The following is a 15,101-nucleotide window of genomic DNA, read 5'->3' on the forward strand; positions in this document are numbered from 1 at the left end:
TCAATCTTGGCAAGAGGGTCCCCAAAATTTAATTTACAAATAAAGGCAAATGGACCGTTGACAACTCCTTCAACTTACCTGTATACAACCTTCAAAGTATCCAACGTCCGAAGCCAACAAGCCAGCCGTGCTGTCCGGTCCACCGATTAGGATCTTCCCAATATACTGTCCCTGGACCTTATTGGCCAGCATCGGGAGCAGCGCGGCCTTGAGCCCATAGTCTAGGGTGACAGAGATGTCGGTGCCGAGCCATTTGATCTCGACACGGTGCCAGTTGCCATCGGCTAGAGTTGTTGTTGGCAGGAACATCGTTTCGCCGTTATACGAGTAGTGGAGGAGGCCGGATTTTAACTGTGAGAAAAAAATATTTTTACTTTCATATAAATACAATGCGAAGTACTTATGAGATCTCGTATACCTACCAGACCACTTGGGCTTTACCTAGATTTTTAACAGAAGGCCAATGAATCCGAATTACGGAATAATCAAAGAGGTGGTTCAGTTTTTACATACGTTTTTCTTTAGAAGAAACTGAGAATAAAAAATCGATTGCTATTATGTTGCAATTCTGTATATTTAGTGTAGATTTATTAAAAGAAATATTTAAACTACTTATTTCACAATATACTACGTGCAGATGATTTAAATCCTCAAGGCATTATCTACCAGTCAACCAATGAAAAATAAAACAGAAAATCGCCAAAATGGGTTCAAAGATTAGTCAGCTGTTTTATGAGATATCACTCTGAACAAAAATGAGAGTGAACGCACACTAAGAAACACCGAGCTGTTCTGTCCCACTTGTATGGACATAAGGAAGGCGTCCTGCTGCCTTGTTCGTAGCGACAGCGCGTTGAGCCACGGCAGCTGTATCGGCCGCAGCAGCGGGTTGAATGACAGCATGCCGTCGCCGCTGAAACGCCATGGTGGTGCCGTTGCTGTAGAAAAATATATATTCAAACTTTTGTCTGTCTAAAAAAGGGTACCTAAATATCAGGTCTTCTGAATGTATGGAAAAGCATCTCTAAGGCCAAGAAGAGGAAAGCTACGTTTCTGCTTACTCTCGGAGCAGTCTTTGCCTGTGTGGCCCTCGGTGCACTCGCAGAGGAACGTGTCCCAGAGGTCACGGCACACGCCGTCGTTGTGACACGGCCCGTTGTCGCAGTGGGACCGTTTTTGTGAGCAGCCCGCGATGGTGCCGTTGTCTGCTACGAAACTGTAACATCGGCAAAACATTAGAAACATCAGAAAAGTTTTTTTTGGATTGTCTTCGCTATATCGTTGTTGAACGACTGTATGGTTGAGCGTGGAGCGTTGAGTGTGTGTTAACGTGTCTTTACCTGTTAAGGTCAATAAATCGATGATCGATGTGGAAATCGGAAATGCATCCAACGAAGTCCTTGTTCTTGACTTGGAAACTGCTGGGAATGTTCGGTAGCCCGCCAACTTGGAGCGGCCCAGTTAAATCCAGGAATCTAGACAAGAAAAATACATTAGTATTAATTTTATTTGCGTATGAACTAATTTAAAGTTACAAATAACAAACCGTCATATTATAACTATTTATAAGTAGGTCTCAGGTAAGAAAAAAGTGTACTTATTAGTATATAAGTTAGTATATAAGGTGAGAAATAAATTAATATGCAGGAGAAATTATTTAGGATGAGATGTCTGTAATCATTATACCTATGACAAGTCTCCGTAGGTATGTCGCAGCGTGGAGGTAGTATTTTGGTGGTCAGGTTTGCACATGCGTATTTGATGTCGAAGTCTGCTGCTCCGGCGAGGGATAAGTCCTTATCGCAGTCATCCAAAATTAGAGTTGCCGTCTGTGGAAAATAGTATAAGTTATTAAGTGATATACTGACAGAGGCCTGAATTGCTCTCGGGTTGACTTCTAATATTGGACTCTGAAATGAAAAATGGTTGCCGGGTTTTGAATTTGCCCCTTAAATTAGTACCTATCTCTCGGCATGTTTATGATGTGGCCTGAATTGTCTTGCTCAGCCACCTTCCCGGCCACGGTCACCTCCGCTTTCCCTCCGCCGAGAGCGAACGAGTAGTGTACAGTACACCCGCCCCGCCAGGCGATCCGCGCCGCTATTGACACAATGTCGCTCACTGCACTCACCCTGTTGAAGTAGTCCACTTCGATAGTGTGCCACGTGCCGTCGGCCACCTCCCCGGCCACGGTCACCTCCGCCTTCCCTCCGCCGAGAGCGAACGTGAACCGTACACCCGCCCCGCCAGCGCGACCTGCGCCGCTATTGATAAGCTCGAGGGCGATGAAGTCGTGTCGCTCGTTGTATCGGCCGTTGTAAAGGAGCAACCCGGATGTGCCTTGTGTTGCGAATCTGAAGAAATTGACGTGTTAATGATCGTTTAACCTCCTGAGGCCCCGTTTCAGGTATATTTTTATTGCATAGAGTTTGGACTCTATACATACAGTACTAAGGTCAAAATTTGCCTAATTTTGATGACGTTACCAGGCCCCAGGAGGCTAACATAAATTTAAGATAAATCATATTTGTTCTGGGAATTAAAAAGTAAAATAAAAAACGTTTTATCTTGTGATAAACGTGGTTACTTACTTCAGTTTTAAATGTACTCGATGCCGCCGCTTCAGCCCAGGGAAGGTCAAGAACGAAGACTGTGGGAAGCTCCGAGCCCTCAGTTCACACATGGCCGTGGTGTAAGCTCCGTCGATGGTGCAGCCTTGGCACAGGATGCCGCCTTCTCGCTTGGGTACACATTGGGAGCCGCCGCGGCAGACGGTGCCGTCGCCGTTTAGGTCGCAGGACGCTTTGGTTAGGATTGTCTCGCAGTTCACGCCTATGGAATGTTGGAGAACATAATATTTGGTCTTTTAACGACCTACTATAACCGTGAGTGGTAATTGTCTTAATCTTATTGACATGGCGTTGTCTCTTAGATAACATTTCAAGTTTAAGCTTCAAGTGGTTAAGGTACGAAAAGTACTTGACCAGTGGAGGTCCATAGTTATAGCCAAGAACCAAAACTAATAAATAAATATATAACAAAATATTCCAGCTCATTTTAAAAGTTTATATAGTTTGTATAACCCAAACTAATAAAAAATATTATAGAATAGCTTACCAGTGAAACCGGCAGCGCAAACGCAAGTATATCCACCCTCGCGACGAATGCATGTTCCGTTGTTGGTACACGGTGATGAGTAGCACAGGTCCACTTCCGTATCGCACATGTAATGTTCTCGCGATCCTATAACAAATGTGTTTTAGTTTATGCTTCACAGCTTATGCTTCTTTATAAAAGTTGCTTAGAATGAGGATCCCAGTCATGTACTGTGATTATTACATTGTTCTAATATTTAACTCAGTAATCAGGCATTAGAAACCGAGGCGTGGTATTCAGCAGGTTGCTCCAAAAGCACCAAAGCTCCGCGGCCGCTGGTTCGGCAAGAAACCAGCGGCTCCAGCATGCGCAATTTAAAGTAAAAAGTACTGAAGTGCACGTAGTGGCGCGATCGCAGCTGGTGCTGGTCTTCTGCATACATTCTAATCCCATCGTCAGTCAGAGTAATGGGACGCGAAACATAGAGCACCTTATCTGATGTCGCAATCCGTAGACCAAAATTAACCGGCTCAGCAGTACCACAAATTATGATATTGCGTGCCTCGCTCTTCGTGATTATTTAAGGCCAGTGCACACGTGCCTGCAGTTCCTACAAACTCGAGCAGGGCGTGTGCAGGTGGAGACGTACTGCATACGCATCCAGTGTAGCCTGATCTCTTGACTTGAGTATTCTGGGTTGAGAGTTACCTGTGAATCCTTGCGGGCACTGGCACGTGAACGTGGTGACGGGGTAGATGGGCCGGAACAGCACCGAGTCGCTGGCGATGAAGCCGGACGCGTTGCCGAACTTGAGCACCGTCAGGCACTCCTCGTAGTTCAGGCACGGCTCGTGGACGCACACGTTGTCGTCGAATGGCAAGACCTACATAATATTTAAAATTATTTAAGTAAAGGCCAATTTGTGGTATTTTCGAATTTTCTCTCGAGTAAACCGTACCAAATAACAATAGGCTATTTTTTGGTAATGGTCTGAATTGAATTGATCCTACTCCTCGTGAAGATCAAATGTCCACATGAGACCAATTGAATTAACGTAATGCAAAAGTCAAAAATGAGTTCAATTCTGACATCAGTATCTCTATATGTGTATTTTTTTAATGTTTCCAGGTTATTGCTAAATTTCAACCTAATTAACTGTTTAGATTATTCAACACTCCTAAGATATTCATTACGATTATATGTATGGTAAGTCGGTTTTAAAAGATAACTTACTTGTACAGTGGCGAGCCTAGCGAGCGTGGCGCGGTGCAGGTAGACGCGCTCGCGCAGGTGCGTGGGCGAGTAGTGCGGACTGCGCCCGTCCACAGACACCTCGGCGTGCGGCCGCCGCGCCGAGAACGACACGTTCAGGATATTGCCGTGCACGTCCGTGTCATCCTGCGAAATGGAACAAAGTTTTACACAAGGGGCAGTATTTAACTTAAAACGTTTTTCTAAATCTTTACACCTATATAACATTTACTACTGTTTTCGTGTCTTTCCTGAATGCGAAGCATGTGACTTTTATTGGGACTTGTTACCCAATTGTTGTTGTTGTGTACCTTGGTATTTCAGGAAAAATAATAGTGAAGAAATGCCTTGATTGCCAAATCTCAGATCCAGTTTGCGTTCTCGACATTTTCCTCCTCGAAACAACCGTAACAAAATTTTGGAAATGGAATGAGAAAGAAATTATCTGTGTCTCAAAAAAGGAAAAGGTACATACAGGTTATGGTAATATTGAACTCATATAAAAAAAAAAAACATCTAGAGCCAAAATGCAGACAGGAAAATGTCGAGAACAACTGTGTGAAAAAAAAACAACTAATGTTTCCTCTTAAACGTTAACGCTTGTTCACTACCTAATTACTGTGTAATTTATAGGTCCATGTAGCATCATATACTTCAGCTACCTACATCATATACTAGCTACAACTTTAGTCCTCATCATCTATATCAAAGGGCTTTCTAACTTCTCGCGTACAGTATTTTGTACTAGTACGATGTACAGCGCACGTGCAGTGCGTAATGACACGCTCGCGACGCATTTGTCAGATTAAGATCCACTTACAAACCTACTATTGATATTCTCTTACTTGTATACTAAACACGTAGATGTTCTCCTTAGGGCAGGGTATGATGGCCGCCAAACCGTCTACGAAGAAGCCCAGCAGTGGTGACAGGAAACGCTCGGCCGTCATGTCGTTGAGACGGATCGTAATCGAGTTGAATAGCATCTCTTCCGTGATCAGACGGACGGAGAGTTGCATCATTGCTTTTATTTCGTTTACGCCGTCTGACAAAATAAGTAAAAAATTGGTATTCAATTGTTTATTTTCTATAAACCTATAATAAAGTCTATTACGATCATGTTATAGATCCTACCGACTCCGCCATGCTTTCGATTAAAACATTAAAAACCATACACTGTTTATTATAATTAAGAATAAACACAAATAGTAAATATCAATGGTATATGAAAATGAGCTCAATTAAAAAGACATGATCATCACATAGTGTGCATTTCGTTCGTTCATAGATAAAATGTTTTGTTTCTTAGAAGTTTGCGTGATGACAAGAAGTACTCTGCCACGAGATTTTTAGACAGAATTTTCATTCATGAAATTAATGTCCCCTTCGCCTGTTATGCCTTTTGAAAAGTATGGCAACCTATTTCTAGTAAATATTTAATGTAGGTACATAGAAATAAATGCCAGGCTAATGACTGAACTTACCCGTAACAGATATTTCCATAGTAGCCAGTTTGGGCACATTGGTGTTGAGTTGAGGTGAGAGCGTCATCGAGCCAGTGGTTTCGTTCAACAACACCAGGTTTGCGTTGTTACCAGATAATATCCGGTATTGTAGCTGCAGCAAAAAGTTTAATATTTTGTTACTTATGGTGTGGTGGCATTAGATCTGTTGGAATGTGACCTGATATGATACAATGCATAATCTTTGGTTGTACAAATAAACACAATGTAGTAAAAGTAAGTAGGTAAATATCCTTTACAGTACATATGGTGCTACTTTCCAACACGCGTGAGGGAATGAGCACTTTCCGTGCACATATCGAAACTTTAAAGAGCCATATGTACTGTAAAACGTTGTACAGTCAAGTGCAAAAATATGTATCGAAAGAATCGTCTCATAAATATGGTACTACGCTCTTATTACACTGGAATAAGATGCTATGGGACATATTTTTGAGTAAGATGTGCACACCCATATTTTTACACTTGACTGTACGATACACGTGCGAATAGGTAATTCGCAACTCGTGATGATTTAAAACACTCCCTTCGGTCGTGTTTTAATTTATCACCACTCGCTGCGAATTTCCTATTTTCTGCACTTGTATCGTAAATATCTATTTCACGCCATGTTCGGAAATGTGGCAATAGATGGTCTATAACCAAGCTGGAAAGCTTATTATTTAATTATTATCATCATCTGTCATTGGTGATGGTAAAAAGTCTTTTTACAGTACATATGGGGCTACTTTATAGCACTAGTGCGAGAAGTAGCATATTACGTTACTGTGTCGAACATTTAAAGGGCCATATGTACTGTAGAACGTTGGTCGTGTCGATTTAAAACACTCCCTTCGGTCGTGTTTTAATTTATCGCCACTCGTTTCGAATTTCCTATTTTTCGCACTTGTATCGTAATGTACTATTATGGCGCAACTTTTTCCTTCAAAAATAAAATTAGGTTATTTATAGGGCCAATTACTTGTTAAAAAAAGAAACGTCAAAACCATTCAGTTCACGCTTCAGGCTTTTACTTTTTTGTAGCTGTTTGTTGTTTTTTAGCAAAAACGCTTCTAAGTTTAGAGTTGTTTAGAAGCAAACAACAGAAAAACGCCTCTTAAAAGTGAAAAAAAAAAGTAAAAAAGGCGGGATCGGAAAATACTTTCTGAATCGGATAGTGTAAATTGTGTTTGACTAAAAAATACAAGAAACACGTATCTACGCTATAAAAATGAGTTCTTCTAGTGAAGAAAATAAAAAATTTCCTGGCAAACATACATCGCTTTCTTTCAACAATTGTCCTTATGCCACGCCAATATAAATATTAATTTCTATTAAAGCACTTTATTTAAAGCTATGCAAATGTTTTCTTATTTCCTCGCAGTAGTCGTGAAAAGCACTATGTAATGCCTCGACCGGAGACGCTAAAGATGGACTCGTATTATTTGAGGGCCTCCACTAACGTGTCAGCCCTCAAACTCACTCGTCCATCTTTGAGCGGTTTTCCGGCCTCTCCTACAATGTACTATTATTGTGCAACATATATAGTTAAAAATACACCAAAAATTAAATACAGTTAAGAGCTAGGTGACAACAAATGTAGGTACCTACATAATTTCTACAAAATTAAGAACCACTAATTAAACATGACGTAAGGAATTAAATAATTAGGGTTTCATTTCGCTTATTTCTTTGACAAATGTGAGTACAAACGATTATTTCTTACCTTGTCAGTAACATCTGCATCATAAGCCGGCACCCTGCCAAACGGTCCCACAGGAAAACAATCCTTATAGTTATTGAAAATTATCTGGAAATCCTTCATAACAGGCGCATTATCATTCACATCTGTGACTAGTATCTCCACTCTGACGTCGTTCCACAACGGCGGGCTGGCGGCTCGGATGACGAGCTCGTATTTCTTGCGCGGGCTCTCGTAGTCCAGGTCCACCATCGTGACTAGTTCCGCTTTGTCTGAGCCTTGGCGGGTTTCAAGGGAGAAGCTGCTAGAATCGTCGCCGCCTGAAAATATAAGTTATTGAAGACTTCCAATTAACCTCACTTCACTCCATTGCGCTATCGGCTCAAACATGGTTGGCAAAATTTTACTCCTAGGAGTAAGTATTTCATAAGTAAGTAGATAGTGTCAAGTTTGTCCTATAGGCGTCTTTATTTTTCCTACTCCTCTACTGTTATCTGTCATTTATGCATTCATTAACACGAATATAAGAACATACATAAAAGATTTCAAGAAAAGTCTATATTGTCTATTCCTCATAAAAGCTCTTGTGCTTTTATAAGCTATAACGTTACTGCGATTAATGGCTACCAACCTAACAAAACCAAAACGAATACAGTTTTAAACTAAGTGCATTGCTGCTAACTTACAAAATATTCATTTGGTTGCATAGTAAAAATAATTACTTCATAAGTCAGAAACACGCATGTGACACCCGTAATATAGCAACACCCATAGACTACGAAGACCGCTTAGCGTTGCTTGTTAGTCTCCGTAGGCTACGGTGGCCAAAATTGAGAAAAAACTGTCCAAAAAATTAATTGAGCAAGTAGCAAGTACCAGGGCCTCATGAGTTACGAGAAGGTGTCGCTGACCGGCCGGCCGCGGAACAAGGTATGCTCGCGCGTCTTGGCTATATACTTTTGCTGGAATTTGTTTACCTAAATTAAGATTTATTTTTGTTGACTCGTAGGAAAAATATTGTATGCAACGTTGTATAAGTAGGTCAAAAAATTCTCGTGGCGTATTCCTTTACAATGTTCGCCTACGCCTTCGGCTCCGGCTCACATTGTAACTCACGCCACTCGCCTTTTTTGACCCTTCTTATACAACTGTTGCATAAAATAATATTCTACAGTGACGGTAACGAAAAGATGTATTATAAGAACACAAGGTAACAACACTTTTATAAGATAACGAGAAAACAAGATAGCAAAATTATGTCACGTTGAGGTGGGACTCAACCTCGCGTGTAGCGAAGGATACATACAAATTGCTTTTTGGGACGGTGCATAAAACGGATAAAGTTTCAATATATGTAGAGATATAAAAAAATAAAAAAAAGTAATATTCTTTTGTTACCTTTTATGGAATAATGCACCACAGCATTAGGTCCTTCGTCAGGATCGCGCGCGTATATTTCGCCCACCGTAGTTCCGATAGGGCTATTCTCAGCTATGTAAAAAGTGAGACAGTCGCTCTCGAATACGGGTGGCGAGTCGTTTATGTCCTCCACTTTTATGTGTACGATTACCTGTATGAAAACAGACATAATTATGTAAAAAGACCGAATATTATAATATACAGCGCCAGTTTGGTAAGCATGCCATGTAATGCTTGGACGGTTAAAATGCATGAAATATCTCTTGGTCGTACCGAAGCGTACGGTACCGCCAGTATGTACCTTGAAGAGGCACTCTTTGGTTTATATTATCATGCATCTATTCAATGGTTTCCCACCATATTACAACGAAATAATTATCAACAAAAAGTGTTGTTATCATTAAATACCGTTGAACTTTGTGGCGGTGTGCCCCCATCGATTGCCAGGGCCTTCAGATCGTACGTAGCCACCGACTCCCTGTCCAGAGCTTTGTTCGTGCGGATGACCCCCGAGGCCGGGTCGACCACAAATGAGCCTTCCTCCCTGTCTTTAGGGTCCAATTCGTAATGCACGCGCCCGTTCAAGCCAACGTCGGCATCTGTTGCCGCTACTTGGGTTACTGAAGTTCCTGAAATAATAATAAAAAAGTGTTTTAATTCTTTTTCGTCTTACAAATAATTTGCAATATAGAAAACCAGGGTGACATACGGCAACGCGTTTAATCGCGGCGCCGTACTTGCTTGCTCAGCGTCTAGCTGCGACGACAACTCATATCCACAATCCCCAATTCAAAGTTTAGAAAATTTGAATTGTTATTACGAAACTGTATAAAGGCAAACGTACCAACTAAAGCGTCTTCCATGATACTGGCAGTGTACAGTTGTTGCTTGAACACGGGCTCGTTGTCGTTCACGTCCACGACGGATATTTCTACATCCGTCGTGTCCGACAGGGACGGGACTCCTCCGTCACGCGCTGTTACTGTAAGAAGGTATCCTGAAACCAAAGTAAAAAGTTAGGAAATTGCTAAAAAGTTTGTTGTACAATCCACTTCACAAACATCTTTTCAAGCCAATGTTCCAAAAATATATTTTCACACGAATCTAAGACACTGACAAGGTCGTAAGTATAAATATATTTTTGAAATGTTGGCTTGTACTTGTACATCTGACGCACTGCATCCAACTCATGTACTAACGAAGAGGCGAACAATTATTCAGAAAAAAATTGTGCCACTGTAAAATCACTCAAAATAAACAGTTTACGGAATTTCGTATTTCCAAGAATTATGAATAGGTAAATGTCTTGGTCTGTTTAAATGTTAATTTTCGGGTAGCTAAAAGCTGCGGTTTACCTATCGTGATACCGATTCGTGTGTCTTACAAAAAAACCCTTGTATTTCTTATGGCACTAACCGCTCATAGTCTCCCTGTCCAGTAACTTGTTAGTGGTGATGGCGCCAGTCTGCGAGTTGATGACGAACTCCTGCTCGTGATGCGTCACGGCCTCGTTGGAGATCTCGGAGCTCAGGCTGTACGACACCTGTGCGTTCACGCCCACGTCGCTGTCGGTCGCCGACACCACCAGCACTGTGGTGCCGATTGGAGCGTCTTCGAATACCTGTGTAGGAAAATGTAAGAAGAAAAATAAATTTGACGGGTCTTGAATTCCGATCTCTAATAGACGGTGAACAGTTTAACCCAGCCACGAAAAGGAAATCATATACCAATATGTTGCACAACGTTAGAGCTACGAAAATTTCCAGAAAAAAAAACACAAGCGCGTATTTGTAAGCGTTACTGTTGTAGTCTCGTAACGTCTATGTCGGCTCCTGGTGGGTTATACGACGATGAAGCCTTGATCGTTCTGTGCGGTTTTGGAGAAAAAAAATCAAGGCATTGGTACATACCGAGGCGGTATACGGTGCATTTTCAAACACAGGCGCGTAGTTATTAGCATCAGTAATGTTGATATGGACCATGGCAGTGTCGGATCTGCCGCCGTTGTCAGTGGCAGTCACTGTGAGGACGTATCTCCGCTCTTGCTTGAAGTCCAACGGTTGAGCTACGGTGATGAGGCCACGCCCGTTCTGAGAGGTTATGGCGAAGCGGCCGCGAGTGTTGCCGCCGGTGATTTCGTAGTGTAGCCTATGAATAAGTAAAATTATAATCTACAATATTATTGTTATTGTTCAATAGTGCTAGAATGAAATGGATAATTTTTACACGTCGTATTAACAGTAACTTGCTGCAGGTAATTACGATACAGTCAAAATTATTGATTTGAAATAAATTCTTACGTGAAAATAATTGGACGGGTGCCGAGAATAAGTCGCTGTTGATAAACAAATGCGAGCATAGGCAAAATTGCAAGTATTCTGTGGGACGATCTTTGGAGAGCGAAGTATTTTGGAGCTAGAAAGATGTCGCGAACACATAAAGATCATTTTCAACTTAGGTCAACTTTACCTGTTATCCTCGTCAGCGTCCGTGGCGGTGACAGTCACGACTGGCGTTCCTGGAGGCTCGTCTTCTGCTAGCTGTACATCGTACTGTGCAGGTGAGAACACTGGGTCGTTATCGTTTACATCCTGGACTACCACTACCACTGAAGCGGTAGCAGAGCGTGAAGGAGTGCCGCCGTCGGTTGCCGTTACCTAAGAACAAGTATGAATTTTCACTCAATAGTTCATATTGTGCAATCTATATAATACATTTATTGATTTATTCGTTTAATAATAATTTAGGCCAAAGCTTTCATAGTTATATTTTGACTTTTGACACATGTTACTTGAACGTACCTAAAACGAATGAATTGATCACGGCTATAATAAATAATTCAGCATTATTTCTTTCCACATTTCCTCAACCTAAATATCTGTTTTAGATTATATACTTTGGTGGATTATAAAAAATACGGAACAATGGGTACACGTGTTACTTACTTGCAGCTGATATTTGGATTGCACCTCCCTGTCCAATAGTCCGTTGGTGTACACCCAGCCAGAGCGGGGGTCTATGGTGATAGGTATCTCAGCGCGGCCGAATTCTTTGTCGATTAAAGTGTACGTCAACTCTGAGTTCACGCCTTCATCTGCATCATATGCTTGAACCTGGAATTATTATCATTATCAAATATATTTTCCGAAGATGCCATTACAACGACTACGCGTTCGTACTTACTACAAATTTGAACACAACTACTATGAATCTAAACATATTTGAATAGGTATCATATATGTTGTACGCACCCGGTGTAAGGAAATGAAGTTTCAAACGGCTTGTATGCTTCGCTTTTTATGTCATTATCTATACCTTTATTCCATTTTTTTTATTATATGATACCATAGTACTTAATGAAGTACAACGGTTTAAAGAAAGGGGAATAAATAAATATTTTCGATTAATACTAAGTAGGTATGTTTCAGATCTTATACAAAAAAATATGATATTCATCACAGCCCTCGCAACTACATGAAGCCACTAACTTCAAACACTTTTCAAAGATTTTTCATTTCGAATTGTAATATTAACTTCCCGCTATTTGATTCCAGCGCTTTTTGATGAAATTCGCGTTGCAAATGACACCCATTAATCGTGACTTCCAGTTCTAAGTTTCTAACGTGCAAATCGTTTGGCAAAGAGGTTTGGGTTTAATTAACTTACTTTCGTTTTTGTAACTTTTATATAATGGCTACCTAATACAAAAATGTAATCGATGCTTATTTGTTATTATTTAGTTTAAGTAGAAGCATTAATTTTTCATCCTAGCAAACCGTGGTAAAAATTACATGTTTTTAGTGAAAAATAATCTTCTTGCCACCCAGTTTAGGGACTGGAAATATACACTAATCTCGGTACTAATAATGTCTTAGTGATTAGATTAAGTTTTTAGGGGTAAATCAAAGTCTAGCAAAACACAACTCAGTAAGAACCAAGAAAACTATACACACACATCCCTTCCTTTTGGGTGCTTGTAGGTACTAGCAAAGACAATATGATTCTCTTATCTAAATATGTTTGAAATGAGATGGTACCGGGCCAACTATAATTAGCGATATTGAATAAAACAGATGAAAAAAGTCGTCACGGACGTTCAGAATTTTTTTGTGATCAGACTGGCTGGTAATCCAATCACAACTCTTGTAGAGGAATAAAATTGAGTTGTCGTTGGCGACAATGAGACTATGTAGATTTCATACTCTTTGCGATAGGGAGATTAGAGAGAAACTGAGATGTTGTGATTAAAAAGAGTGTATTAAACTAAGTAATTAAGTATTATGTAGTTTCTATTGTGTGTGTCTTCTAGCATAAGCTTAGCAGAATAAATAGTGTAACCATCAGCAGCAGTGTATCATTCACATCGTTGACCTTCATCGCTATACATATAAATATGTTTGTTTATTTATTTACTTATTTAAACTTTATTGCACAAAATATATACAACAATGTACAAATGGCGGACTTAATGCCAAATGGCATTCTCTACCAGTCAACCATAGAGCCAAACAGAGATACCTAGAATTGGTGCAGAAAAAAAAATATATTGAATGAATAAAATAAAGCAACACATACTTATAAACTACATAAATAAATAATAACAATAAACTACCACATATTTATAGAATACATACTATAAATATAATAATGATGGATATTATTCGAGCTCTTGTTTTAGCAAATGCTTACGTAACATCCGTTTGTTATTGGTGGTTTCCTTATTTACGCGATATTTTCCTGTATCATCAATAGTAATAGGGTTGTTTCCAATTTTTTGAAACGCTTGTATTACGTTCTATATTAACTAAAAGTGGCCCTAAAATTCAACTTTTATACTAAAAACGGCTTTAAATATGTTAAATTAACAAAATATATTATGACAGATGCTTTCGCGCCCAAAACGCTCTTTGAAAATTGTGTGACGTCACAGTTTACGGTTTGACACATAACTACATACACACGTAGACCATACGAACTGTCAACAGACATTTGTCATTTATCGCCTACCTGTCAACAGTGTCAATCCGAGAGTTGTGACGTCATCAGAATCTTCAATGACGTTTCGAGTTTGGTCACGTGACGTGTGCCAAAAGATATTTTAAATTCAATATTTCAAAAATATGGTCATTACAGGTCCCCTAAAAGTAGTTTAACATGTTCTTATAATCCAATAGAATTTATTGGGATACAATTCTGCCCTAAGATTTGTAGATGGAAACAACCTTATTGAGGAAAAATACGATAATTATAACCTTTTTAAGGTATATATGCACAATATCCATGTGTAACGTGTTTTCCTATTTTCTCCTTATCGTAAGAAATTATTTATATTTTCTGGGGATAAATATTTGATGCCAAATATTATTGATGAAATTGTATCTAGTATCTCTATTATTTATTTATTATTCATAAGATGTATAAATTCTAAAGGTTCGTCCAGACGGGACCATCCAATTGCCGATTTGATTGTCAATCTCATTTAGCGTCTACGCGTACACAATGTCATAGTGGGATCGGCAACTAAATAGTCATACCTAAGTTTTAACAACCATAGCTACAGCATAATAATGTATGGAGTTGTGCCGTTTAAAGCATCATGCTTATTATTTTATGACATAGGATGCAAACGACTAGACGAATCGCGAATTTGTCTTAAACTGTGGGCATAGCAGTGTCTCGCTCACACACCGGAGCGGCATGTGGATCCTGCATCAGTAAGAGAACCGCGTAAGCTACCCAAACTACTAAAGTTAGACCGGTACGACGTACCCTAACGATGCTGTAGCCTGAAGGAACGTTCTCGCTGACGGATTCCTGGAAGAGCGACGTATAGAATCGCGGCGAGTTGTCGTTTACGTCCTTCACGTTCACGAGCAGCTGCGTTGTGTTTGAACGGGAGGGGCTGCCGCCATCTAAAATATATTAAGAACATTAGTATACTTTTATAAGTGTTGAATGTATGCCAATATAGCACCTGTCTGCATACGTACTCGGATCACGCCGGGGACACAGCATGAGCATCACCAAAGTGCTAACACTCAGAAACTTAATTTACGCGATGGCATGACTTGCGGTTTTCCAGTAACATGCCTAACTCTGGAGGACAGAACATTGCTTGCTCGCTTATTATA

At 40.1% G+C, this 15,101-nt stretch overlaps 1 protein-coding gene across 5 annotated transcripts in view; it reads right to left on the minus strand.

The window, feature by feature from the left end:
* Positions 1-15,101, minus strand: part of LOC133519849 (protocadherin-like wing polarity protein stan) — a 219,077-nt gene that overhangs the window by 21,397 nt on the left and 182,579 nt on the right. For all 5 annotated transcript variants that reach the window (XM_061853985.1, XM_061853982.1, XM_061853983.1 and 2 more), the window contains exons 11-31: positions 14,740-14,882; positions 11,916-12,083; positions 11,440-11,627; positions 10,881-11,118; positions 10,387-10,591; positions 9,815-9,967; positions 9,379-9,599; positions 8,950-9,121; positions 7,576-7,871; positions 5,832-5,964; positions 5,193-5,392; positions 4,330-4,494; positions 3,805-3,979; positions 3,118-3,243; positions 2,592-2,832; positions 2,132-2,354; positions 1,687-1,829; positions 1,341-1,475; positions 1,062-1,216; positions 772-938; positions 79-351 (exon numbers count right to left, since the gene is read on the minus strand). In XM_061853985.1, coding sequence (XP_061709969.1) covers positions 79-351; positions 772-938; positions 1,062-1,216; positions 1,341-1,475; positions 1,687-1,829; positions 2,132-2,354; positions 2,592-2,832; positions 3,118-3,243; positions 3,805-3,979; positions 4,330-4,494; positions 5,193-5,392; positions 5,832-5,964; positions 7,576-7,871; positions 8,950-9,121; positions 9,379-9,599; positions 9,815-9,967; positions 10,387-10,591; positions 10,881-11,118; positions 11,440-11,627; positions 11,916-12,083; positions 14,740-14,882 — 3,920 coding nt within the window. The remainder of the gene's footprint in view (positions 1-78; positions 352-771; positions 939-1,061; positions 1,217-1,340; positions 1,476-1,686; positions 1,830-2,131; positions 2,355-2,591; positions 2,833-3,117; positions 3,244-3,804; positions 3,980-4,329; positions 4,495-5,192; positions 5,393-5,831; positions 5,965-7,575; positions 7,872-8,949; positions 9,122-9,378; positions 9,600-9,814; positions 9,968-10,386; positions 10,592-10,880; positions 11,119-11,439; positions 11,628-11,915; positions 12,084-14,739; positions 14,883-15,101) is intronic.

This window comes from Cydia pomonella, chromosome 7 (assembly GCF_033807575.1).
Source record: "Cydia pomonella isolate Wapato2018A chromosome 7, ilCydPomo1, whole genome shotgun sequence".
In the NCBI taxonomy this organism is placed as follows: domain Eukaryota; kingdom Metazoa; phylum Arthropoda; class Insecta; order Lepidoptera; family Tortricidae; genus Cydia; species Cydia pomonella.